This window comes from Zalophus californianus, chromosome 12 (assembly GCF_009762305.2).
Source record: "Zalophus californianus isolate mZalCal1 chromosome 12, mZalCal1.pri.v2, whole genome shotgun sequence".
Lineage (NCBI taxonomy): Eukaryota > Metazoa > Chordata > Mammalia > Carnivora > Otariidae > Zalophus > Zalophus californianus.
This window is the reverse complement of record NC_045606.1, coordinates 60,175,847-60,201,324: the sequence shown is the minus strand read 5'-3', so window position 1 is coordinate 60,201,324 and position 25,478 is coordinate 60,175,847. Positions and strand designations below refer to the sequence as shown.

At 43.5% G+C, this 25,478-nt stretch overlaps 1 protein-coding gene across 3 annotated transcripts in view; it reads right to left on the bottom strand.

The window, feature by feature from the left end:
* WIPF3 (WAS/WASL interacting protein family member 3) overlaps positions 1-25,478 on the bottom strand; it is an 80,645-nt gene that overhangs the window by 40,302 nt on the left and 14,865 nt on the right. For all 3 annotated transcript variants that reach the window (XR_004819490.1, XR_004819491.1, XM_035723394.1), the window contains exon 2: positions 21,405-21,575. Coding sequence is in view for 1 of the 3 variants with exons in the window: in XM_035723394.1 (XP_035579287.1) it covers positions 21,405-21,518 (114 nt within the window). In the remaining 2 variants the exon portion in view is untranslated. The remainder of the gene's footprint in view (positions 1-21,404; positions 21,576-25,478) is intronic.

The window sequence follows — 25,478 nt, the reverse complement described above, 5'->3', positions numbered from 1 at the left end:
ATAAATAAATACAATCTTTAAAAAAATAAATAAATAAATGACAATCAGAAATTGGCATAAAATATGACACTAACCGGTCAAAAAAAAAAAAGGAAATAAGGCAGGAAGGCAGAATTAAGACCATTTGGTCTTCACTCCCCACCTTCTTTCTTATATATATAGTTAAACCTTTTTTATAAAGTTCTATTTCTTTTATTAGGAAGATATTTGTTACATTTATATGTATATGGACAAAAAGCCAAATGTAAGTAAATATAGGAAATTATCTCCATGCCATAATCTGCAAGAAAAGTATAAACCCTTCTTGTTCTTCTAGCTTTGTCAAAATGAGGCTTAGTGCTCTCACTCATTCAACAACAAAAAAATCATGGAGCATCTCCTCTGGGCAGGAACAGGGCAGGGGGGAAGCCAGATACTTCTACATATTACTGGCTGGATAAGACTCAGAAATGTGCTAGCAGAGCAGAAACACCTGGAATCTACTCAATTCACCTCTGGGCCTTGCTGGCATTTACGCAACATAGACAGGTCACTTCAGAATGTGCTGAATTTGCGGTCCCAGGCCTACGTTTCTGCTGCTGAACATCTCCATTCAAGTGTTCTGCTAGCACCTTAAACTCAACACATCCAAAAGAAACTCATTCTTTCGCCATTTCATGCACTTCTTCCCCAAGTGTGTGCACGTGCACACATACACACTCACACCTGCACTCCTGTTATACCTCTTGTGATATGAATCTCAGCACTATCCTCTGAGTCACGTAGGCTCAAAGCCAAGAACTCCCTATATCATACTCTTGATATTCTATAGCTGGTCAAATTTGCCTATTATCAACTTTACCTGCAGGACATATTTCTAATTCCTGCTGCCCTTTCTAGTCCCACCACCACATTTTGTGTTCACTCTTTGCTTTTCACCTGCACCACTTAACCCATGACTCCATTCTTAGCAATGGGAGGAGGTCAACCCTCAGGTGTGCAGGTGGAGGTGGGAAGTCTGAGAGTTACAAATTTAAACGGTCTCCTGATGGGCCCCTTGCTTTCAAAAATCTCCACTCTCTAAACTTTCATGTGGTTTCTCCAATTTTCTTTACATCTAGATGAGGCATCCAGAGAATTTGGACAAAACTCACCAGGCCTGGTGTTCTAGGCTGTCCAGAATCTGACCACATTCCATGTTTCCACCTCCCACCCCACACATTTTATATATTGTCTTCACCCGCCTGATCCCCCATTTCCTGTATTGGTCATGCATTTGGTATCTCAACATCAATACCCATGCATTCTCTCTGCAGGCTCTGCTCTTCTCCTCCAACTCTGCCAACTAAAGTCACATTCATCTTCCAAGGCCTAGCTATGAAGCCTCTCACAGAAAAGCCTATATTACTCCAAGAGTCAGAATTTAATTTCAACTCTTATCCACTTATTGTACAATAGCCATACATTTTGGAATTTTAACCTAGATAAGCAGATATCAGCTGTGGATTTCTGAGCTCTTCAGATCTAGAGGAGACTGGCTTAGAGCCCTTCTTGATGCACTTGGGAAGCCCAAAGCCTCCCAAAGATTTCTGGAATTTCAGGGGAAGTTATGTCTCGTGGGCACATATGCTTCCATGTCCCTTCTTTCACACATCCTGTCTCTGCTCTACTCCTTATGGTCTCAGAAACACAAGCCACAGCCTTCTGTGAGCCTTTCCCCTCTTCCTCCATGCCCCTTAGGAAAACCCCTAAACATCCACACAAATCATTCATGAGCACAGGAGACTTTATTGAAATGTGGGTGGAGAATAGGAGGGCTTTCCATTCTAAGAACCGACACTCCTGCACTGAGCACTGGGCATCACTGGCCCTCGAATAGCCTTTGCTCGTCACACCATGGGAAGATTTCATCTGGCCCAGCATCCCCTTAGTCACCTTCCTCAAACCAGTGTTCTGGTCCCTTCCCCCCACCTCCCTTCTGAACTGTTTTTCCCTCTGCCCAGCTACTTATGCATGAAGCAAATCCTTCTTGCTTTGTGTGGTACAGTGTAGCCATTCTTATTTTTTGCTTCATTCCTGCTTTCAAATTCCACCCTCCCAGTCAAGCCCTCCACAGTTTGTCAGGATATGTCCCCCAGACAGGTACTGCCTTGGGAAGAATTTTGGCGTCAGTTGCTGAGATTGTATGTTTCACATCTTGACATACATCTGTCTTCCCCCAGTAAGTTCCTTGAGGCAGAAATGATGTCTTCATCAACTGTTCTAGTGCTCAGCACAACGTCTTCTATATAATAAACACTCCGAATATTTACTAAAGTAAAATTAGTTCTTTAATGTGAAAAATTTGGTGTAAATTTTTTTTTACAAAAGTATTTTTGTCATGAGAATCCCAGAAGGGGCCCACCTGAGCACATGAAGTGTGACTCACACAATATACTCTTATTAATGACACTTCTTGTGTATTTTTAATAAAAAGGGGCCACATCAAACCCTCCCTTAAAAATACAATAGCATCTGTTTAACAGGATGCCAGGAATTCTAGAGGACATCAGAAATAAATTGCAGGTCATGACAGCTGCAGTGAATCGAAATGAGATGTGGGCTTTCATTGTGCTTAATAACTGTCAAAGTCTTCATGACAATTATGACAGGGAAAGACTTTTGCATAAACTGAACAGACTTAGCATCTGAGGGAGTGAATTGTAACAGAATAAAAGGGGAGGGCTATTTTTAGTTCCCTTCTCTCAACTGTATTTTTGTCTTATACCTCCTAAAATTAGGCCTCCTGAATGAGGCCATATGTAATCAGAGTGATGTAGGCTGTTGTAACAATTGCTCCTGCAAACTGAGATGTATCTCCAACCACTGTCCTTCCTTTGCACTCCTTGGCATCTCGGTGAGGTCAACCCTGCGCCCTAAGGAAGGGGCTACACCCCCGGCTCGAGGAAAAGCCATTTAAAGACCACCCATCTACTGGCTCCCAGGCCAAAGACTGTTCAGATGACAAAGCATCTGGAAGTCACAAGACGCTTTAAGGAAGAGAGTATCAATATAGTCAACAAACATCAGCTGCCTTTGATGTCCAGCTATTACTCTGATCTCTAGTACCTTGAATTCCATTTCAGGAACCGGTAATTCTTGTACAGGCAGAAAATGCGTAAGACCCTGTAAAATATTAGTACATGAACATTTTTAAAAAAAATCACATTTAAAAAATGCTACCAATCTTTGGTTATTCTGTTCATTTTAAGTCTCCATGCCTTCAAAGAGATAGTTTTAAAGATGATGAATCTTTAACAACACGCAGTATTTAAGACTTGATGAAAAATCTGCTGTTGATTTGGGGGAGGCTATGCATGCGCAGGGGCAGCAGGTGTAAGAGAATTCTCTGTACTTTCCACTCAATTTTGCTTGGAACCTAAAACTGCTTTAAAAAATAAAGTCAGTTAAAAATAAATCACATACATACACGAATACATTTCAGATTCCAGGGTTTAAGTGGAACTATTTTAAAGAAAATCATAATAGTAAAGCACTCTAGTCATCAAAGTCATGGGGGCGGGGTGGGGTCAAGGAGTGGTGAAGCCCCAGATACAACCATCAGTGGCCAACAGCTGGTCCCCAAGAGTTGGAGGCCTGGAAAGTGTGTTTTAGGACTGCATTGGTGGATGCCCTCACAGAGTTTTTTGAATTTTTTTGTCAACAAGTGAATTAGACAACTGTTCAATCGGAAAAGAAAAACAAACAAACCATAGAGGCCAACTACTGTGAAAAGGGTTTAGGAAAAGTTTGTGGAGGCAGAATTTTTAAAAATGCCTGTATCAACTTTTTTGTGGCATGAGGTAGAACACAGTGAAGTAAGAATCAAGAAAAATAAATTCATTTACTTTTATTTTTCTCAAATTGGAAAAAATGGTGTCATGATTCTTTTTGAAAGAGAAACACCTTGGTTGAGCTTCTGAAGTGCTGGGTTATGAGGGAGCAAAGTTTAATTGCACTATGTTACAGAGCCAGGACAAAAGTGAAGTGAGGGAGGTGCCTAGGGTGCAAAATGAGAAGAGGTGGAAGTTCCCAGAGTGAGTGCCCTGGGCGCTCCCGCTCTGTCTTCTACCTGGTGAGCAAGGCAGCCATTTTAACCCAATCCCTTAATGATGAAGGTTTGTCATCACTCAGTTCTGGCTCAATTTCCACTCCTTATTCTCTGCTGCAAGGAATACATATTCCTTCATATTCTTACCTTTGTGTGTGTCTTATCTAAGGGTGAAGACCAAAGGGTTTCACTGATTTAGGAATCCCACCACCTTGCATAATGGTTTGTTAAAAAAACAAACAGATGACATTAGAGGGATTTATGCCTATTGACTGGGAGGTTTTAAGACTTACTAACGAGATGTTACAAAAGTAAAAAAAAAAAAAATCCTCAAACTTCTTATGCTGCCCACGAGGTTCCTACATGACCTGTATCCTGTGCTACCACCCTTCCGTACAAGGGTATGATCCCATTTTCATATTAAGAGCCAGTGATCCGGCAAGGCAAAATAAATATAAATAAGAAAAACAAAAAGGAAAGTAGAATATCTAGGCTGATCATGGCCTTATTTTACTGGTTTTTAGACAAAGAACTATCAAGTATTCTACTTCTCAAAATGTTAAAGTAGGAAGGAAACAAAAGTTATTTATTAAGTGTGACTAACATTTAGGGAAAGGAAAATTATAGTTTTTAAGGATAGATAAAGGAGATAATATAACAGGGGAGAGGATGTGGAGAAACGAAAAAAGGTGGAAAAAAATATGTGTAACCACTCCTGCACATATGAATGAAGGCGGGGGAGTGTGTGTGGTGGGTTTACAGGGGAAAAAGACATAAGGAAAACTTGCGAGGGAGATATCTATCTCTATCCAGCTAAATCTCCGTGTACATACATACCTGTATATATGAGAAACACACAAAAGAACATATTCAGAGACAAAGAGTTGCCAGATAAAATACAGGATGTCCAGTTAAATTTGAATTTCAGATAAACAATAAAAAATGTAAGTATGTCCATATTTGCTCCCTGCTCATACTAAGACAGTGATTTGTTTTAGTTGTAGTACAGCTATTTAATTGAAATTCAAGTTTATCTAGGTATCTTGTACTTCTATTTGCTCACTCTGGCAACAGACACAAAGTAACACAGGTAAGGTAAAGTGAGAAAAAGTGAAGGAGACAAAAAAAGGGAAAGTAAGATGATTTGTTTAAAAAAAAGATTAACTTTCACTTCTTGTGGTTTTTCTGGTACCGTTAAAGATCTGAAATCATTTCGCACTTTTGCAAAGCCAGGTCTACAGGAGGACTCCCGAGGCTTACCCCAGGTCCACCCATGCACCTAACCGAGCCCCCTCTACCATGGCAGCAAGAATCCGCTGGGAACAAGGAGATCGCAGGAGAGAGCCAGCAACTGCTGTGCAGTGAGCAAGCAGAGAGATCTGCTCTGTGATGGCTGGAAGACCATCCCATAATGGATGCTAAAACGATCTAAGGTTGCACGGAATAGACACAACTCTCGATCTGAGCTTCCAGAAATAGAAGCTATCGGTCCATGGATTCTGAAATGCATTACTCCTGCTGCAACCTCAGCAGTTTAGGTCGTTCGTAGCAAAGGCTATAGAGGCTTTTAAACAAGGTCTTAGGGGCAGAAGGCCCCTTCTAATCAAAGTCTGTGTGCTTCTAAACAGTAGACAGAATAAGACAAAACAGAGCAAGGAAGAACAAAACAAATCAAACCCCCCAAAAAAAAAAGCACAAAAATTTGGGGGCAATGATATGCACATACAGGATGAAGAAATAAGCTGCGGATTCTGTCTGGGGCTGGCTGACTCTGGAACCAGATTTGCCCTAGGTGACCCGTCCTCGAGGTGTGGTGGAGTAGCTGTGCAGGGGTGGTCCCTGAGCTGGGGGAGACAGTGAGAGGTCTCTGCATGGGCCTACGAATGAAGGCATCTTCGTTTGCTAGGGCTGCCACCAGAGTCCCACCGCCTGGCAATTTATTAAACAACAGAAATGTATTTCCTCACAGTTCTGAGGCTAGCAGTCTGAGATCAAGGTGTGCACAGGGTTGGTTTCCTCTGAGACCCCTCTCCTCCCTGTCTGTGTCCTGATCTCCTCTTCTTATAAAGACGCCAGTTCTATTGGATTAGGGCCCACCCTGATGACTTCATTTAACCTTACTTTTCTCTTTAAAGACCCTATGAGTCACGTTCTGAGGTACTGGCCGTTAGGACGTCAACATATGAATTGGAGGGGGACACAATTCAGCCCATAACAAGCTGAATCTGTGACTTGGTGTCTAGGCTGTGAAGCTATAACCCACCTCCCACTACTGGGCACCTCCTACCTTCACCAACAAGAACTTGGTAACTGTGAACAAGCACCTCGGCTTAGGTTGGTTCTGCCTCAGGGCCCTCTGCACGCCACAGTGGGTCTGAGTTCCTCATACATAAAACAGGACCCCCAATTTGACCCGACCCATTTCAACAGTGCGTTAGGGTCAAAGAGATGTTAAAATTAATCCACCTATTGCCACACAGTGTTAATCTGTAACGACACAATAATACCAATCATTACTGGCAGATGTTAATACAGCACGTTGGAATGCCCCCCCTCCATCTCTCAGCTTCCAATTTCATCTCACTGAGGATTAAAGACCTGGGCCACAGCTGAAAATTCTTTTGAGGACCTCAGAATAGTGTTCTATAAATATAGAGAAAATTCTGGGAGGAGTACATCTCTGGTTCAACCTCTTAAGTTCTTTTTACGCTGATGTCACCACCAGCAGGTGGCTTGCCTGGGTAACATGAGCTTCGGTGTCACCAGTTAACCCCAGGGAGGGTGCGCTCTCATTCACTGAACACCAATTTCCGGAGCAGCTCCCAAGGCCAGGCACTGCCCTTGGCACTGCTTGCTCCGTGAAGGGTAAGGCCGATATGACCTCCCTTGTTAGGGAGTTTCTCAATACGGGGTGAAGACAGGCGATAAACAAATTGTCTGAAGTGCCATGGTGTTTAAACTTGGCAAGATGCTTCCCAGACATGAGCACAGGATGAAATGTGAGCTTTCGTTTTAGAATGAGTTCACATGATTCCTACAGCCAGGGAAATGCTAGTGACAGGAAAAAGAGCATCCACATGCACCATAACAACACCAACACTCTTATGGTTGTTCTTCCCTGCTAAGCAATTTACGTGTATTAATTCATTTAGTCCTTGCATCAGCCATTAAGAAGCAGATGGTATTTTAATACAGAACCAAACAAAGGCACAGACAGTTTAAGTAAATTGCCCAAGGCCACTCAGTTTCCAGGACAGGAACCCCGGAGGGCTGGCTCAGAAATCTTCATCACTATGCTGTGTTGCCTCTAAACAAGGGGCTAAACTGGTCAGGCAAAGTTCCCCGTGGAAACGGAGACGTGAGAAGCACATCAGCGAAGGCATTCTGCCAGTGCAGCTCTCGGGCCTCCTAACCCCGGCTGCCTTGGGCTTTTAGGGGATGTCCCAGCCACCTCTGTCATCACCACAGCCCTGGAGGCCATGTGGAGCGAGGGACAGCATGCAGGTGAAGGAGTGCAGAGACTCCACCAGCTGTGTGATTCTGAGCAAGTACTTCACCTCTCTGGGCCTCAGTTCTTCCTCCATGAATTGGTGAGGACTAGAGCAGAGGCTGCTGGACCCCCACACCTACCTGCTTGGCTTGGCCTAGCCCAGAGGCTGACACCAGACAGCCCCCCACATGCTAACTGCTGGTTGGTCTCTGCCAGAGGAATTCCCTGGACAGGCACACATGCCCCTGTTGGACTGCCCAAAGTGCCAGAGGGTGACGAGGGTGGGTGCATAAAGCCCCAGCCCTTCGCCCCTCAGTAGTGCAATCCAGGCAGATTCTAAGTCTCTCGGGGATCCGCTGCGGGATGGAGCCCCACGTTCCCACACACCCTTCACTTGCTTTCCTCTCTCCTCTATTTTGTCTCCTCACTCCCTTGCTGGGGCTTCCAGGAATCACCTCCCAAATAAATTACTTGTACCTAGACCCATGTCTCCAGGTCTACTTCTAGGGAAACCCAAACTAGACAATGCTGTTATCATTCTCACAGGGGATGAGGAAAGATCCAATGAGGCTCTATGAGAAGTTGTTAAATAGTCAAGTTGTTTACAGTAATATGTTAGAGGATTACTATTTTGAATAATAATACAAAGGTATTATTGTAATTGCCATGGAAAAGTTTTTATGCCAGATATCTTTGGATGCACCCCCTTTTTTCCAAGCTTGTCCTCAAAACCTGTAACTCAGCCACCATGATGGGTCTGTGGCAGAAACTTCAACTATCTTTGGCAGCAAACAGAACCAGAGGTCTGGTGGAACGCACTGATTCCTCAAGTAAGGATGGGTAAAGGGGCCCCCTGCCAGGAGGGGACAACATACAAGAAGTTAGAACAGGTCAGAGGGGCCCTGAAGGCAAGTGCTCTGGACGTCAAAGCAGAGAATTAAGGAACTGGGTGCTTGGGTGATTCTTGCTGGTCTTGGTGCTCCTGGGGTCTAGGCCTTAAAGGAACACATTCCAGAATAGTGTACCCTAATATAGCCGTTCATTTCACCTAAAAGCTAAACTAAGGGAGGGTGTACTTTTGTGTGAGTTTAGAGTTTTCATAGGAAAACTCATTGGTTCCTCATATCCCCTCCAGGACACTGGTCCCCTTTATCTCTTGTCCAGCCTCCCCTAGTATTGCACTGGAGAATCCAGCCTTTGAAGAACATGTTTAAAGATTTAGAAGAGCCTTTCTTTTTAGGCATTACCTAGCAACAATGAAAACAAAATGAAACAAGTCCTTGAGGAAGCCAGACGAAATACAATCAACAGCGAGCGACCCCACCTCTCTCCGTATAGGGCTGTCCCCATTGTGCAGCCTGAGAAGTGAAGGGCAGAGAAGCCCCAGATGACACACAGGGCAGAGGTGAGGCAGATGTGCTGGGCTCCTGAAGCCCCTGCTTAGGGAGAGCCCAACCAGTGCGGACACATGGCTGGTCTCACCAACACGCTTCTCTGTGCCAAAGTGCAGCAGGAAGGAACACCATTGAATTTCATGAAGTTCACCGAGCCTTCCATGTCAGTCACTTGACTACTACTCTTATCCAAGCCAAACAGGCCAAGTCTGGCCCTGTTACTAATGGAAAATTTATGTGCCTTGAACACAAAATCCTATTATTCCTATTAACATAAAAATCAATGGAGGGAGGGGGTGCTTTTTTGTGGTCCCAGCGAGGAGAAGCAGCCTTGGCTTTTCCCAGGTGAGGGTCAGGAATTGATGATTCAAGGAAGTCTTTGGTCAAAATAGGGAAGAGGAGGTTCGCCAAGAAGGGAAAGAGGAACTGATGTGTGAGTTTGCACGCTGCTAAGAAATTACTGGAATGGAAAGGGGAAAACAAGTATGCCAAGGGCGAAATTCCAGACGCCGGGAAATGACCTTCACATCTTGCTGTGTAGGGCCCCAGGGAACAGGAAAATCAATGATCTCTGTCCCCCGACCCCTACTCTCAGGATCCTCCCGAGGGCAGCCTTCCCTGGCACAGAAACAGAAGGCTCCTGGACCAAACCCCCCTCAGGGGGTACTGACAACAAAGTAGCTGAGCTGACACAGGAGGGTTTACTGCCCTCATGGAGAGACCAGCGTGAAAGCGAGTGAGACCGTGCTCTTGGGTGGGGGTGCGGTAGAGGGGCTGCCACTCACAGAACTGCACGCCTGCCCATGTCAGGCACTGGGCTACGGTTTTCAAAGCATCATTCCCATTAATCCTTTTACCACCCATAGAACAGTGGTATTTCCATTTTGCAGGTGAGGAAACTGAGGTCTAGAAGGATATGCTCAGGTTCCAGTAGCCGCTGAGCTTGGGGTTAGGTCCGTCTGACATGGAAGCCTGCAGCCTTCCCCTCCCTGCTCAGGGGTCCTCCCACCGCACAGGGAGAGTACTTGTGTGTCCAGCAGGCACAGTGCTCCCTGCCCCCCGGGGAATCACCGCTACCGTGCGTGGTGAGTCTCCACTTGTCTGCCTCCTAACCCTAGCTTACAACAGTTACTCTCAGCGGGGGAAAGAAGGGCACATGCTCCCCTAGCTAAGTCCAAATCTGGCCTTTGAGGAGATGAGCAAAGACATGCCACATTTCCAGTGGGTCTTTTCCCCCCTTAGCAACTGGCTTGTTTTTGTTTTAAATCCTTTCTGTGGATATAATAAGTGCTTTTGGCGTACATTTTTTTTAGCAATAGTTATGAACTAATGGCAAAAAAAAAAAAAAGGAGCTTACCTACCAGTCATCACTTGTGTTTGCACGAGGGGCCCTTTAGCTAAAGGAATGGGTTTTACTGGGCCACTCTTGTGTGTGCCAAGCCTCCAGGGACAGCTCCACTCTCTTCCTGCCACAGATCTGACCCCCAGCCCAGCACTATTGTACTTTTTCTTCTTCTAGTCAAACCAATGGTAGTTTCTAAAAAATGTGACAGTCTCCCTTGCCCAAAGGGCAAAAGTCTGTATTTCACAGTTGCAAGGTTTAAAGAAGTCCCCGGATGCCTGTGATCTGATTTCTTGAGAAGCGCTGTTCACCTGCTCAGGGACCCACACGATTTTTGGGTTTTGGTGGGTTTTTTTGTTTGTTTTTTGTTTGTTTTTTTAAGCCCTAACACATTTTCCAAGCTACCTCCACACCCGGGGTTTTTGCCTCAGAGTTGGTTTTAAAGTTTTAAGCTTCCTCTCCCGTCCCCAACCTCCAAATCCTTCAGCAACACAATGACAAGTGGCATGAAGGCAGAGGGGGGACAAGGCTGAAGGTGAAAATTCTTCCCTATCTGTGTGGGGCGACCTTGGTGCCAAGAAGGGTTGCTGGCTGGGAAAGTTCTGCCTTAGCAATTCCCACAATATCCTCTGTGCTTTGTCTGAGGAGAAAACACCAGCTAGCACAAGGTGTCCTCCTACCAGGGCAGGGGCGGTAAAGGCAACAGTATCACAAACCTGTGTGTAATCTGGCTGTTCCCACCAGGGCTCCAGGTTGATTTAAATAAAAAGTAGCAAGGGAGACTGGGATGTTCAGCTCACTGCTTCTCTGACACTCCCCTTCAGAGTCACTCATATCAGTGCTCAATTTGAGGAGGGAAAAACCAAAACATTCCAAAACCCAGTGATTAGAGATGGCGCACGGAAGTGGTGCTAAAAACCTTAACATTAATCCCCGGAAAAACAGGAGCCAGATTACACGGTGGTGGGGGGGGTGTGGCACACAGAATTTTAAAAAAACGTTCTGTGCCTACATGGCTTTTATTTTTCTTAATTAAAAAGCATATAATAGGGGCGCCTGGGTGGCTCAGTCATTAAGCGTCATGATCCTGGGGTCCTGGGATGGAGCCCCGCATCAGGCTCCTTGGTCAGCGGGGAGCCTGCTTCTCCCTCTCCCGCTCCCCGCTGCTTGTGCTCTGTCTCTCTGTCTCTCTCTCTGTGTCAAATAAATAAACAAATCTTGAAAAAAAAATGCAACAATAGTATCATTAAGTAAAATTAACTATAATGTCTTTATATCAACCAATAACCCATCAGTGTTCAAATTCTCCTGGTCAGTAGAGCTTTATTTTATTTTATTATTTTTTAAAAGATTTATTTATTTTATTTTACAGAGTGCGTGTGCTCGAGCACATAAGTGGGGAGAGGGGCAGAGGGAGAGAAGCAGACTCCCTGCTGAGCGTGGAGTCTGATGCAGGGTTTCATCCCAGGACCTTGAGATCATGACCTGAGCCGAAATCAAGAGTTGGACACTTAACCGACTGAGCCACCCAGGTGCCCCATTCAATAGAGTTTTAAATGGAAGTTTGGGCCAGGCAGAGAGAGACCAAGCCATAACATCTGAATCACAGTCTCCTCAAGCTGCCACAAGGCCCAAAGAACATCTTAACATCTTTCTTTGCTGTAGATAGGGGCCCTAGTCAGCCAGGTGATCTAGAATTCTTGCACGAGCATCACTGTTAAATCTTCTAGGGAAACGTGTGCTCTTCTCCCGGCAGCCTCTTGGTCTGCTACTGCCCAGCTGCTTGTACAAACCAAATAGCAGCTGAGAAAATAAAGCCTCCTCCACACGTTTACCTGTGGTAAACTGTGGTGCCCCGGGCTGCCATTCCACTGGAGTGGGTCCTAAAAGGACACTCTCACATCTCCACTCACTCCTCGCCCACAGCCCTAGTCCTGATTCTAGGTACTTCCTGCTATACCCATGGACTCCGGCCACTCAGCTCAGTGGGAGGCACAAAAGAGGAGGGAAGGCCAACCATTCACCTCCTTGGACTCATGCTACAAGAGCAGATACTGGCATGGTGGATTGGAACCCAGGAAAACTCAGAAGTGGTCAAGTCTGCCCTCTGTTTTTGGACTATTTTCACACCGCTGGCCTAACTCCCCAGCTGAAATAACTCAGGCTTCTGACCTTGATCTTCACTTCTGGTGTCTGACCTCCTGCCCCACACTGGTCACAGGGGCCTTTGCCTTCAACTTACTAGTCCCAGATCTGGTCCCCGGGGCCCTGAAATAATAGTAGCTCCCATTGACTAAGCAGGCACAGAGTAAACAACAGCTTCTCCTAATATCCTATTAGATCCTCACGATAACCCCATGATTTGTGCATTCAATGCATATTTGCCAAATGCCTACTCCATGCCAGGATTGGCTCAGGTGTTGAGGAGGCACTATAAGCAAAACAGACAAAAATGGAGTTTCCACTCTCGAGGCAGTGTGCCTGGAGAAGTAATGATTATTTTTCCCATTTACAGAGAGAAAAGCGAAGCCCAGAGTTACTAAGGAATTTGCTTGACATCGTATAGCTAGTAAGTGGTACAACAGGGATTCAGTTTCCAATCTGTATAATTTGAAAGCCCATATATATATATATATATATATATATATATTTTTTTTTTTTTTAACACACCATGCTGCATCATCGCATGATCCCTGCTAACCTGACAGCTTGGCACAATGAGTGCTGAACGGGGGATGCAGAACACAAACATGTTTTTACACCTTTCTGTTTTAAATACTGTATGTGGTTCAGGTGCCATCCTGCTTTCACCAGCTTGAAAACACATTCACGCTCCTCTGTTGTGAATAGACCTTATTAAAATGGAAATCTATCACTACCATGTACAAAATGGGTACACCATGTTGCCTTCCTGGAGTTTTCAAATGTGTTTATGTAAAGAAAAGGGGCAAGGTCTATTCTCTTTGAAAACAGTAACAAATTGGAATGGGTAAGGTTTGCCAAAGGCTCTTTTAGGGCTTTTCAAGTAATGCCTGGGTGTTCACTTTTGCTATCCGTAAATTTGTTACTTCTAATAGAACTACATTTGCTTTATGAAATATTTTTACTAAAATTTGAATGTGCTGATGCTGTTCTGGCACAATATAGAACATGTTCTGGCTTCCAAGGCTTAAGCAGGTGTAAGATGTAAAGTAGTGGCTGGTTAGCTCCCAGTGGGTTTACCTTGCGAATGAAGTAATACTAGGTACTAAGCTCCTACTATGTGCCTAGTACTGACCTAGGCACAGACTCCCTGTCTCAAAGTCACTCACTTACTGCTCACTGGCCCCATGATCCTTTCAGTCATCGACTTGTCTGTTCCGGGGAGATCTCAAAGCATTAGCAAGACACATCTGATGCCTGATGCTCAGAGAAGCAAGCTTAGGAGAATGAAAGGTGACTAATTCAGAGGACCTGAGGGCTTTTAAAAGATGAGACCTCGAGGATCCCAGATGTAGGAAATACATAATGAAGCAGCAACCCAAGGTACAAAGTTCTGGGCTGGGAATAGCCAGTTGTACTCTCAGTACTATCACGAATGAGCAGTGACAATGACAATCCAGGCTTCTCTGGATTCAGGTCCAAAATTCAGAGGCAGAGACTGGGTAAGTCTGTGCAGTAAAAGGCCTGTAAATTTGCACGATGGCTTGGTCAAGGTGAAGGGCACAGTCTGCGGTCACTGAGCTCAGAGGCATTTACAGTCCCAGCTGTTGCGTCCTGTGTGCCCGGCATTGCTAGCAGCAGAGACCCTGAGCAGTCAGCCATGAGTAAGCATGTACAGACGCAGTTTTGTTTTGTTTTATATAGTTGGGACCATACTACTTCTATGTAGCCGCTTTTTCCATGCCATGCTACCTGTCTTTTCATTACATGTTCTAGGAAACATGACTTTTACTGGCTGCCAAAACCCCGCTGGACAGATATGCTCTCGGGTCGCAGCACCCCTCCCCTCTTGCAGCTTTCGCTACCAAGTCAGGGCTGGATAGCTAACTGCCAGCAATCACCTGACACTGGTAGTTTTTGCCTTTTATGGCAAGAAAGGAAAGAGCAGTTTGGGGGAAAGGGTCCACCGCACCAAGGATCCTAGGCTCCAAACCACAGTGGTGCTCCTGAAGTGCAACATACATATGAAAAGACAACCCCGGTGCAGGGATAATGGTCTGCTTGCAGTTTTCTAGGAATTGTTAGTTACACTGTAATTTTAAAAGATTTCAAAGGCAAAGAACTAGCAGACTTGGGTGTAAGATAAATCCCTGGTTAGTGATTGCTAAAGAGATGGCCGAGGCTTTTGAGGATCGCCCTTTGGCCTCATACCCCATGGCACCTGCCCATCCTTATCCCTCGGCTCAGGCGCAGCACGAAGAGCGGCTTACGCTCCTGCGCTCCTATGAAATTTGATAAAAGCCTTTAACAAGAGCTTGCAGGCTCTCTAGCCAAGGCCCAGGCATTATCAGGGCATAATCGTTGCCTCCAGCACACCACTGCAAGTCTTTTCCTTTTTGTTCCCACCACCCTGCCCACCTCACAGCTGGGAAAAAAGAAACACATTTCAATACCATCCAGAATGGCCCTTTGCAAGGATGACTGGCAGGTCCTGCCACACCTCTCTCGCTTACAGACCCAGTGAATCTGTTGCAAAGACTGGCTCCTTTTTTTCACTGAAGCAGGGTTACTGCTTGTGGGTGTACATGGGCAAGAGAGAGGGAATCAGGTTTTTTAAAATTATCAGAAGACAAAGGTGCAGTTTTGCAAACTGTTAAGTGGCGACCAAATGTCAATTTAATTCTCTCTTAATAGCCTGGCCTAATGCAAAAGCCTTTTCCTTATCCCGGTGGTCCGGGTAAGCGTTCCCAATCCCTTATTAGCAACACTAATCGAAGCAACAGAGTGTCAGGAGAATCTGAGTGACAGTGTTTAAGATTTTTTTTAAGCCTCTCATTATTCCACATGTACCAGTAAACATGCAAATGACCTTTTCCAGAATATAGGGTAATATGCAATTCTACTAAAGCCCCTTTCCACTTAGTGTATTTTTTTAACCACAGCAAACACAAAACTCTGAAAAAGGCTCTCATGGGACTTCAGACACCACTCCATTTTCCACATTTTCTCTCTTAGATTGACATATTTTTCTATACCATGTGAGCCCCTGCATCCTAGAGATGGTGGGAAAATCTCCCAGTGTAAGCCACGGCTGATTATTTCCTGACACTGGAAAGTCTACCTTGCCTGTAAATCACACAATCCTTAGACTACAAGCAGAAAAATGATCTTACGGAGTTTCCTGAATGCAAACAAAGACTGCAAATGGTAAGGAAGGAACAGAAGAGCGAGGGGCCACAAAATGCTTCTCATTGTAACTTCCCCTCAGCATCTTATTAAACACGGAACAGGCAGGCAGAAATATATGGCACCACGGTGTTTTCCCACTTAAGAGTTTTGCTTTTTGTGGTAAATAAATGATTGCCAAACCAGTTTCCCCTTTGTTTTTAAACAACAAGATACAACTTCTCTTTGGGGCACTGTTTCCTCCTTAGGATGTTTAAGCTTGAAGAGCAATGTTACAAAATAATGTTGTAAAAATTTACAAATCTACTTCTTAAATAAACACCCGTGCTGTGGCCATGACCCACCTCCAGTGAATTTATCTAGTTGGTCAGAGACATATGTATCTCCTTCCTCTCGGGTAGTGTTATGGGATTATGGCAAGAAAACAGAAATCATGGGCCCTCAAGAAGTTTATTCTCTCATCTTGGACACTACCAAAGAGTCCAAGTGGATTTGAAAACAAAAGTTCAGTAAAAGTCTGCTGCATTTCACAAATCAAATCCATTATATTTTCTTTAGATTTTTAGTATATGTGCTGCCGAAGCGAGCACTATTTTCTTTAGATTTTTAAAAAGTTACATACCATAACCAAAGCAACAATAATAATTTCATTATAAGTGGATCACTGTACCACACAGGCAGTTTTGATACGGTTAACGGATTTTAGAGGGCTAGGACAAAGGAGTAAGGCTCAAAAGACAGGGGAATAAGGGGCAAGAAAAGGGGAACAAGCTGGGGAAGGCTGTCTGGCTTTTTTTTCATTTTTTTTTTTTAAGAGAGGGAAAGAGAAAAAGGTCGGGGAGGGGCAAAGGGAGAGAGAGAATCCCAAGCAGACTCTGTTCCCAGCACAGAGCCCGACATGGGGCTAGATCTCATGACCCTGAGATCGTGACCTGAGCTGAAATTAAGAGTCGTACGCTTAACTGACTGAGCCACCCAGGTGCCCCGTGTCTGGCTTTTAATTCAAGCCTACTTCAAAATTTCAGCAAGCCCCCTCTGTCCTTCTCCCCGGTTCCACGCTCATGTTCTTGGGAAAAGAAAAGCTGCACATCAGACAGGAGGAGGTGAGGATGGGAGGACAGGAAGGGGAGAAGTGAGAGGTGGGAGGAAGAAACCAAGAAACTTTCAGCCCTGGTCTGATCTCCAGATCGTCCAGAGCTAAGCTGAAGCCTGACAGGATGCTGTTCATTACAAGGGAGCGGATATAACACACAAAGTGCCCCCTCCTTGCAAAGGTTCCATATTGTACCACCTGCCACATTGCTCCATGAGCATTGATGTGTAAAGTCCTGAACACTGGTTAGAAAGAGGTTCAGCGCCATTTCTTAACCCTTTTACACGGATATTCCTTCATTTATCATTCAATGAGTGGAGTGCCTATGTATGAACGAAAAGATCACAAAACACACACTGTGGCCCTCAGTCAAATAAAAACAAAACTAAAAACTGGTAACGGCTACGAAGAAGGGGTTTAAAAGTGTGTTTTAAATGTCAGGATGGGTATGAGGAAATGATGTTCCAAGGAAGCAACATCTGAGCTGAGATGCCCAGAAAGAGCTTTCCAGACAAAAGGGAGAGCGATGCTGAGATCCTAAAAGAGGAGACATGACTAGAGGTGTGAGAGGTGGCATGGGCGACAGTTAAGAGAGGGATAGGAAGTCCTGCAAAGCGAAGCAGGGGAAGGACAAGATCTGAGGTGGATGTATCAACATCCCTGGCTGCTGGTGACCAAAGGAAGGCTGAATGAAGCCAGCTGCTTTCTGGGACAGGTGTTGGCAAACCTTTTCTGTAAAGGGCCAGAGAGTAGATTTTAGGCAGTGTGGGCTGGGCCAAGAGGCAAACTCACTGATGTATGTAAGTACAACATAAGAAAAAAAGACAACACATGTCCACAAAATTTTCACTGATGAAGTTCAAAAATGTAATAATAATAGTAATTGAGTATAATTTTAAAAATACAGGCTGACTAGTGAGAAAATGAAATTATTTTTTGGGGGGATAACAAGTTACCTAATTGGTGTTCAGCCACTGAGGCATTAAAGCAGCCAAAGACAATATAAATGAGAAAGCATGGTTGTGGTGCAATAAAACCTTACCTATGAGCTGAAATTTGAATTTCGTATCATTTTCATGCATCATGAAGTATTTTTCTTTGGACTTTTGTCAACCACTTGAAAAAGTAAAAACGATTCTAGCTTGTAGGCTATACAAAAACTGGAGCATGGGTCCCCCTCTTGTTTGCCAACGTCTATTGTAGAAGATCCCACATCTAGATATGTCTCATTGCTTGCTCAGAGTACATTCGTTTTTGGCAGGTGATATTTACAGGGCGATGCTATGTATTTCTTTTTTCATCACAGCAAAAAGCTTGGGATATAAGGTCATTCCATTATAGGTGACAAGAAGATCACCGTTTTTAAATTTTTTTAAAATATTTTATTTATTTACTTGAGAGAGAGAGAGAACGTGCACAAGTGAGAGCGCACAAGCAGGGGGAGGGGCAGAAGGAGAGGGAGAAGCAGACTCCCCGCTGAGCAGGGAGCCTGACGTGGGGCTAAATCCCAGGACCCCGGGATCATGATCTGAGCCAGAGGCAGCCGCTTAACCGACTGAGCCACCCAGGTGCTCCTAAGGTTACCATTTTAAAGGTACATTTCCCCCTTTGTAATTAGAAGTAATCCGGGTGATACTTAGGATCCTGTGAACATCCGATTCCCCAAAAACATTTCACTGAGTGGTTTTAGCTTTCATGGATGATTCTTGCCTGAGTCAATCATTACTCTGGAAGTAACAAAATAATTTTGATATGACTTTAAATGGCTGCCTAGTATGCCATTGTATGGATTACATAATCACTTATTTATGGAATCTCCCGGGATTAAAACTTTAGATTGTTTCTTTTCTTTCTTTCTTGGTTGCTATTACAAGTAATGCTTTCATTTATATCCTATAGCTAAATATTTCTGTATATCTATGGTTAGTTTTTTTTTCCTTAAAGATTTATTTATTTATATGAGAGAGAGAGTGCACGAGTGAGTGGGGGGAAGAGGCAGAGGGAGAGAATCTTCAAGCAGACTCCCCACAAAGTGTGGAGCTGACACGGGGCTCCATCTCATGACCCATGAGATCATGATGTGAGCCGAAACCAAGAGTCAGAGAGATGCTTAACTGACCGAGCCACCCAGGCGCCTCCATCTATGATTAGTTTCTTAAAGAAAATTATTTGAAGTGAAACTAGGTCACAGAGTATAGCCATTTTTTAAAGGGTTTTGATCTATATTAACAAATTGTACTTTAGGGAACTATACCAAGTTTTGTTCCCATTAAGAATTATTAGTGCTTTGTTCCTGATATTTGAGCCAACATTTAAAGAGTACCATCACCATCATCGAAGATGAAAATGGTTTCTCATTGTTTTAATTTGTGTTTATTCAATTATAGTGAGGTTGGAACATCTGTATTTCTTCTACCTGGTCATACCCTGTGCCCATTTTTCTATTCACCCTTTCCATATTGACCTGTAAGAGCTTTTTTTATACGAAGGATGTTAATTCTTTGCCTCTAATATGCATTGTACATATTTTTCCTAGATTTAGAAAAGTGTGTTTTAAAAAAATATTAAAATTTACATGGTTATTTTCCTCCTCAAAAAAATTTAGGAATGGGGGAGGGAAGGCAAAAAAATTGACCAAGGGTAGAATTATTCTCGTTTACTATGAACTTAAGCATCTTTAAAGAAAAAGAATTGCCTAATGAAATTTAAAATTTTATTATCAGCACCCAAAATTCTCTTCTGATCTTTGCCACACATGCATATTATACAGCTGATCTCATTATGCACAAAATGTGCATTGTTTTTAATCCATCATTTCATATCTGCTTTGCATAATCAGCACAGTTATAATTTTTAACTAACTCTAAGGCATAATTCAATTTTTAATTAACAGCATGACTTAATAAACTTCATTTAGTTCTCATAAACCATTTAAGACCCATTTTTTCACTAGAATAAATAGCATTGCTGTGAACATCCTTGTATAAATTCTTTTTGGTTTCTTTAGGGTTAAATTCTTAAGTCAGTCTCAAAAATAAAACTACTCCATAACCAGAGGAAAAATCATGATGCATTTAGGGTTTTTATTGATCTCTGCCAGAGAACACTCCAGAAAGACTCATTCAACACGTATTGAGTCCCAGGTATTTGAGTGTCACCAGCAGTGTTTAAAAGGGCTTATTTCCCCAAATCTCCCAACAATATGGGTTTTGTTAAGTTTATTTATTCTGGCTAAGTTTACAGTGTTGTGGTATCTGAAGTTATTGTAAATGGCACTTCCTTGGTGCTGGCAAGTCTATGCACGAGCCACATGGTTGTCCCACGTATATTTCCTTCACTTATAAACTTCATCTCCTTTATCCCCTGTGGGATCAGATTCAGCAGTGGAACTCCAACACATTTCTATTCTTTCTACACTGGCTGGAGAGCTTTTAGATATAATTCACATTATGTGTTTTCTTTCCACTCTCTTCAAGGGCAAGAGCCAAGTTTCAGGCAGGTCTGCGTCCCTGGCACATCAGATATGGTCAGCGTGCAAAGCTAACGTCGTAGGGGCGGCACCCAGGCATACCCTCCCACTCTCTCCAGGGGAGGAGGGCCGGCGAGGCTCTATTCCTGGCTTCTGCAGACTTGGTTCGTATAATCCCTAGGCAGCCCTGCCTCTGCATTCCACATCCACATGGCATCTGTATCTTTCCTTTTCCACCAGAAACAGGAGCTGTGGTCAGTGCTGGACCCGGCTCTCTGTGGTGGCCCGTGGAGGTCAGGCTGAGGGGGAAGAAATGCTCTAGGTTTTCTTCAGAAGAAAGGTTTGTTGTCAGCATTAAGCACAAATACTCTTCTAAGATGAGAGGGGGATGACTGCACCTCTAGGGAAGATTTGGCAAAGTCTGGAGACATTTCTGATAGATTCAATTGGTGATGCTACTGGCATTTAATGGGTAAAGGCCAGGGATGTTCCTAAACCTCCTACAACATACAGAACAGCCCTCCACGACAAAGATGATCATCTGGTCCTAAATATCAGTGGTGCCGAGGTTGAGAAATCTCTGTTCTAAAGCAAAGTAGCTGCTCTCTGGGCCTCTCCTAAGCCCAAACTACTAAACCGAAGAAGAGTATCCAGTAATATAAACTGGAATGGACTGACTTCAGTCTTGTGTAGATAGGGAAATTTCATTTGAGATTTACATTTCACTGCGGTGTTTCATATGACATTTGCCTCGTGTGGACCCAGAACTAGGCTTCTGAAGCCCAAGCAATGTGACCACCATCCACAGCACCCACCAGGAGCGGACTCCACAGCACCCACCGGGAGCAGACTCCGCAGCACGCCTCGCTGACAGTGCACTTCCCCACAGCCTCTCACCTGAGGTTTCCAGTGAGATGGGAGAGGCAGTTAGGCTTGCGAAGCCTGCACAGAGCAGCAGGAAGGAGAAGAGAAATGATGCAGACGTTTGTACACAACACTGAGGCAGCGGGTGGGAGCTGCTGAGAAATGGGGAGACAGCTACCTGGCCAGGCTGGTTTGGAATCAGACCCTGGAGCCCCCAGAGTCAGCTCCGAAGATGCGCCCTGCCACAGGGGAGCTGGGTGGTGGCTGATTCTCAACATTTAAAACCCTCTGCTCAAGTGTATTCAAAGCAGCTTATGCTCAACAGTAAACAAGACTGAACAACAACAGGGCTTACCGGGGGCACTGGCAGTGGGGGAGGGGGAGGAGCCCCTGAGGGTGGGGGAGGTGGAGGCAGAGGAGGAGGTGGTGGTGGTGGTGGTGGTGGTGGTGGTGGTGGTGGCACTGGCATATGTCACAGCGTTGGTGTCTCTTGCTTCTGAATGGTCCCAGGAGAATGGTTTCTGCCCTGAAAGGGAGAAAAGAGACAGTTTTAAATCTGGATGTCTTTATTCACGCACCGCTGATACGTGTCATGCAGACACGTGCATTTAATGGATAGCTTCCTTCTTTCACTTGTCCACTCACTCGTTTGTGCTCTCATTCATTCATTCTTGCAATAACTACTGAAGGCCCCCTGTGAGGCAGGCATTGTGTCAAGTGCTAGGAACAAAAGAAGTAGCTAGATTTGGGCGCCTGGGTGGCTCAGTCAGTGAACATCTGCCTTCGGCTCAGGTCATGATCCCGGGGTCCTGGGATGCAGTGGGGAGTCTGTTTCTCCCTCTATCTCTGCCTCTCCCCCCTGCTCGTGTTCTCGCTAGCTCTCTCTCTTTCAAATAAATAAATAAAATCTTTAAAAGAAAGAAGTAGCTAGACTTCAGAGAGAATTAGGTGATTAAAACTGATTAGCTATTTGTCCCAATATAAATAGAATATATAAATGTCAATGGCGATACCTCATTCCATAACGATTTTTCCAAATAACTGCATTCTATCTCTTTGGCATTAAACTTTCAGTTTTACCATTTCCGATGTAATTTAAAAATATTCTGTACATATTCCCATTTTCCTAAGCAGAGCAAATGAATGAAATCTAACCTTTCTGAATGTCACGGGCTCAATGTTACTCATGACGCCAGCCTTGAACAACGCTTGCAAAGTGCATTTATCATTTTCCTGCTTCCTTCTCTTCCTTCAGCTCTCACTTTGCTTTTGCTGTTGCTGTGCTGCTGTTTCTATACAATCTGGTACTTGCTACATAGAGGGCTTTGCGGCACAATTCTGCAAATATGGTTATGTTTCAAACAGTTAATATTACAGGATGTCTGATCTCCAAATAAATGTGGTCTTTCTCTGTGGAGTGTGTGTGTGTGTGTCTTAGAACCCACATCAAGACACACTGAAAAAGCTTAAAATATACACTAAAGAAAAACCCCACAGTTTACAAGAATGAGGAAAACCTATATGAGAATCTAACAATTTAAGTGGAAACAGAAATAATCAAACTTAGGCAAGGGTGGTTTTGTGTTCCTTCTGTCTCTGTAGTTAGTGGAAGGTCAGAACAAGGCTTGTGCCCATTTCTTTAGCTTTAAACTCCTGTGGCGTTTGTATTATTCCATGGTAATATTCTTATCTCTTAGAGGCAAAAAGCAATTATGTAACCCGGTACTTTGTTCTTAACCTAGTCCCCTGGATTTTGCTTACTTCAAACATGCTCTCTTTACCTTTGTGGATAGTGGCTGCCATGTGACCGGCTAATCACATTAATTTTCTCTAAGGTCAGTAGTTTAATCCCAATTTTATAGGTAAGAAAAATGACATTCAGAGATACTAAGTATTTTGCTCCAAATCCCACACAGCTAGTAATGGGTGGACCTGGGACTGGAACCCAGGCTTACCAGGTTCTTCTCAACATGATTTTTGTGTGTGTGTGGTAAAATGTACATAATACAAAATTTATTATTTTCATAATTTTAAACTGTACAATTCAGTGGCATCAAGTACATTCACAATGTTGTGCAATCATCCCCACTACCATCTCCAGAATTTTTCATCATCCCAAATAGTACCCATTAAATAATAACTTCCCATTCCTCCTTCCCTTAGTCCCTGGTAACTTCTATTCTACTTTATATTACTGCGAATTTGCTTATTCTAGGTACCTTAAATATAATATTTGTCCTTTTGTGTCTGGTTTATTTGTCTTCAAGTTTCATTCATTTTGTAGCATGTGCCAGAATTTCCTTCCATAATTGCATGTATACACCACATTTTATTTATTCATTCATCTGTTGATGATATTTGGGTTGCTTTCATCTTTTGGGTACCGTGAATATGACTATGAACATTGGTATACGAATATCTCTTCAAGACTCTGCTTTCACTTCTTTGGGGCATATACCTAGGAGTGGAATTGCTGGATCATATGGTACTACCCTGTTTTCAGCAGGGTTAAGAACCCCTAAAATTGTACAAAAATTTAAAGTGGTGGGGCACCTGGTTGGCTCAGTCAGTTGAGCATCCAACTCTTGATTTCGGCTCAGGTCATGATCTCAGAGTCATGAGATCGAGCCCTACATTGGGTTCCTCACTCAGCAGGGAGTCTGCTTGAGATTCTCTCTCTCCCTCTCCCTTTGCTCCTCCTCCCGCTCATGCGCTCACTCTCAAATAAATAAATAAATCTTTTTAAAAAATTTAAAGTGGTATAAGATATACATGTAAGTTCAACTTTCATGTAGAAAGAGTCCATGATAGTTTTCATAAGAGTTCCAAAGAGGTTCATGAGCTGATCACTATAGGAGACCACAATTTTCTTATAAAGCATTCCCCTCAAAGTTACTAGCACCTGATAATTTTTGTGTTAACTGTTCTTTCCTTGATAGTAAAACAGAAACAGAAAGACTGAAAAATATAACTCATCAGAGTCCAGAGAATAAAACTATACTAAAATTGAGCAGAGGTCCCAGGTGATAGTAGATACTTCTAAGTAGTGTCAATGTTATCTTATTATACAATACAATGAGTTGTGTGTATTAGACAATATGTAGAATCAGATAAAGCTGGCATTTTACTGGCTGAATGCCAAAGCAAGTTGGATGTGAGCCCACAGTTTAGTTAGAAAAAATATGAATGATCGGTTATTTGTATTTTAACAATTTCTTTCATAAAAGGCACTGGCTATATCTTTTTGTGATCCTTAATTCAGTGGCAAAATAATTTCAGTCAAAACTTTACAATAGGGATTAAAGGGTTGGCTGAAGTATCACAGAACAAGAGAAAACACAGAGGTCTCATTATATGAGGATTATATCTTTTAAGCAAGACAGATGAGAGGAGACAGAGCTGCTTCCCTTGAAGAACTGGAAAGGGATTAGAAAAGTAACTTTAGAAACTTAAATGTCACTTCTCTAAGGGTTTTGTCAATTATCGAAGGAAAAATAACCACAGGAAGTAATTAAGGGAAACTGTGGCCAAACGATTCATGTAACCCCTTAGCACACAACTGGGTTATATTTCCCAGCGTCCTCTGTGGTTGGATGTGACTATGTGACTGAGCTCTGGCCAACAGAATGAAGGTAGGTGTGATGTCTTTCATGTGTAGGTTGGCCCATAAAGACCTTCTACCCACAGCATTCCTCTCTTCCTCCATCCACTGGCTGGAAGGAAAGGTCCAATGTGTGGGCTCAGCCACAAGGTGTACAGAATCTGGGTTCCTGACTCACCTCTTTAAGGCCATCTGCCAAACACTCGATTGGACTTTACAAAAATGAAAAATAAACTTCTACTGTGTTAAGTCAGGGAGAGTTTGGAGTTAATTTATTAGAGCCACTAATTTTGAAGCTACCCAATACAGGAACTTAATAGAATATAGCCAATTCTCATTATTTGTGGTAGTTATAGTCTATGAAGTTGCCACAGACACTGAGCTAGCAAATACTGAACCACTGCTCTTTACAGAAACAGGGTCAGACTCCTCTGGACATCCAGTCACAAGACTTCTGTGAACTCACTAATATAGAATCTTGTTTTATGTGTGTTTCTGCTTAAAGATACATTATTTAATATATATTTTTGGTACATTAACTTGAACTCATGCCAACAGCATTATACCTCATGCCTGAATGAAGGTTCTCTAACACACATTTTCTCTGTAAGGCACGTCACAGCCTTTTTGTGCTCAACAACACTAGGGAGCACTTCAGCATTATATTTGGGAGGGGCCATTTAAAACAGCGAACTCACCAACAATCAGCACAAAAATTTGAAAAACATGGCACTAAACAGAATGTGCAAAGAACATAAGTTTACAGTATAAGAGCTGGAACAAGACTGCAGAGTCCTGCCTTGTTCCACCTCAGCTGGGAACGCACAT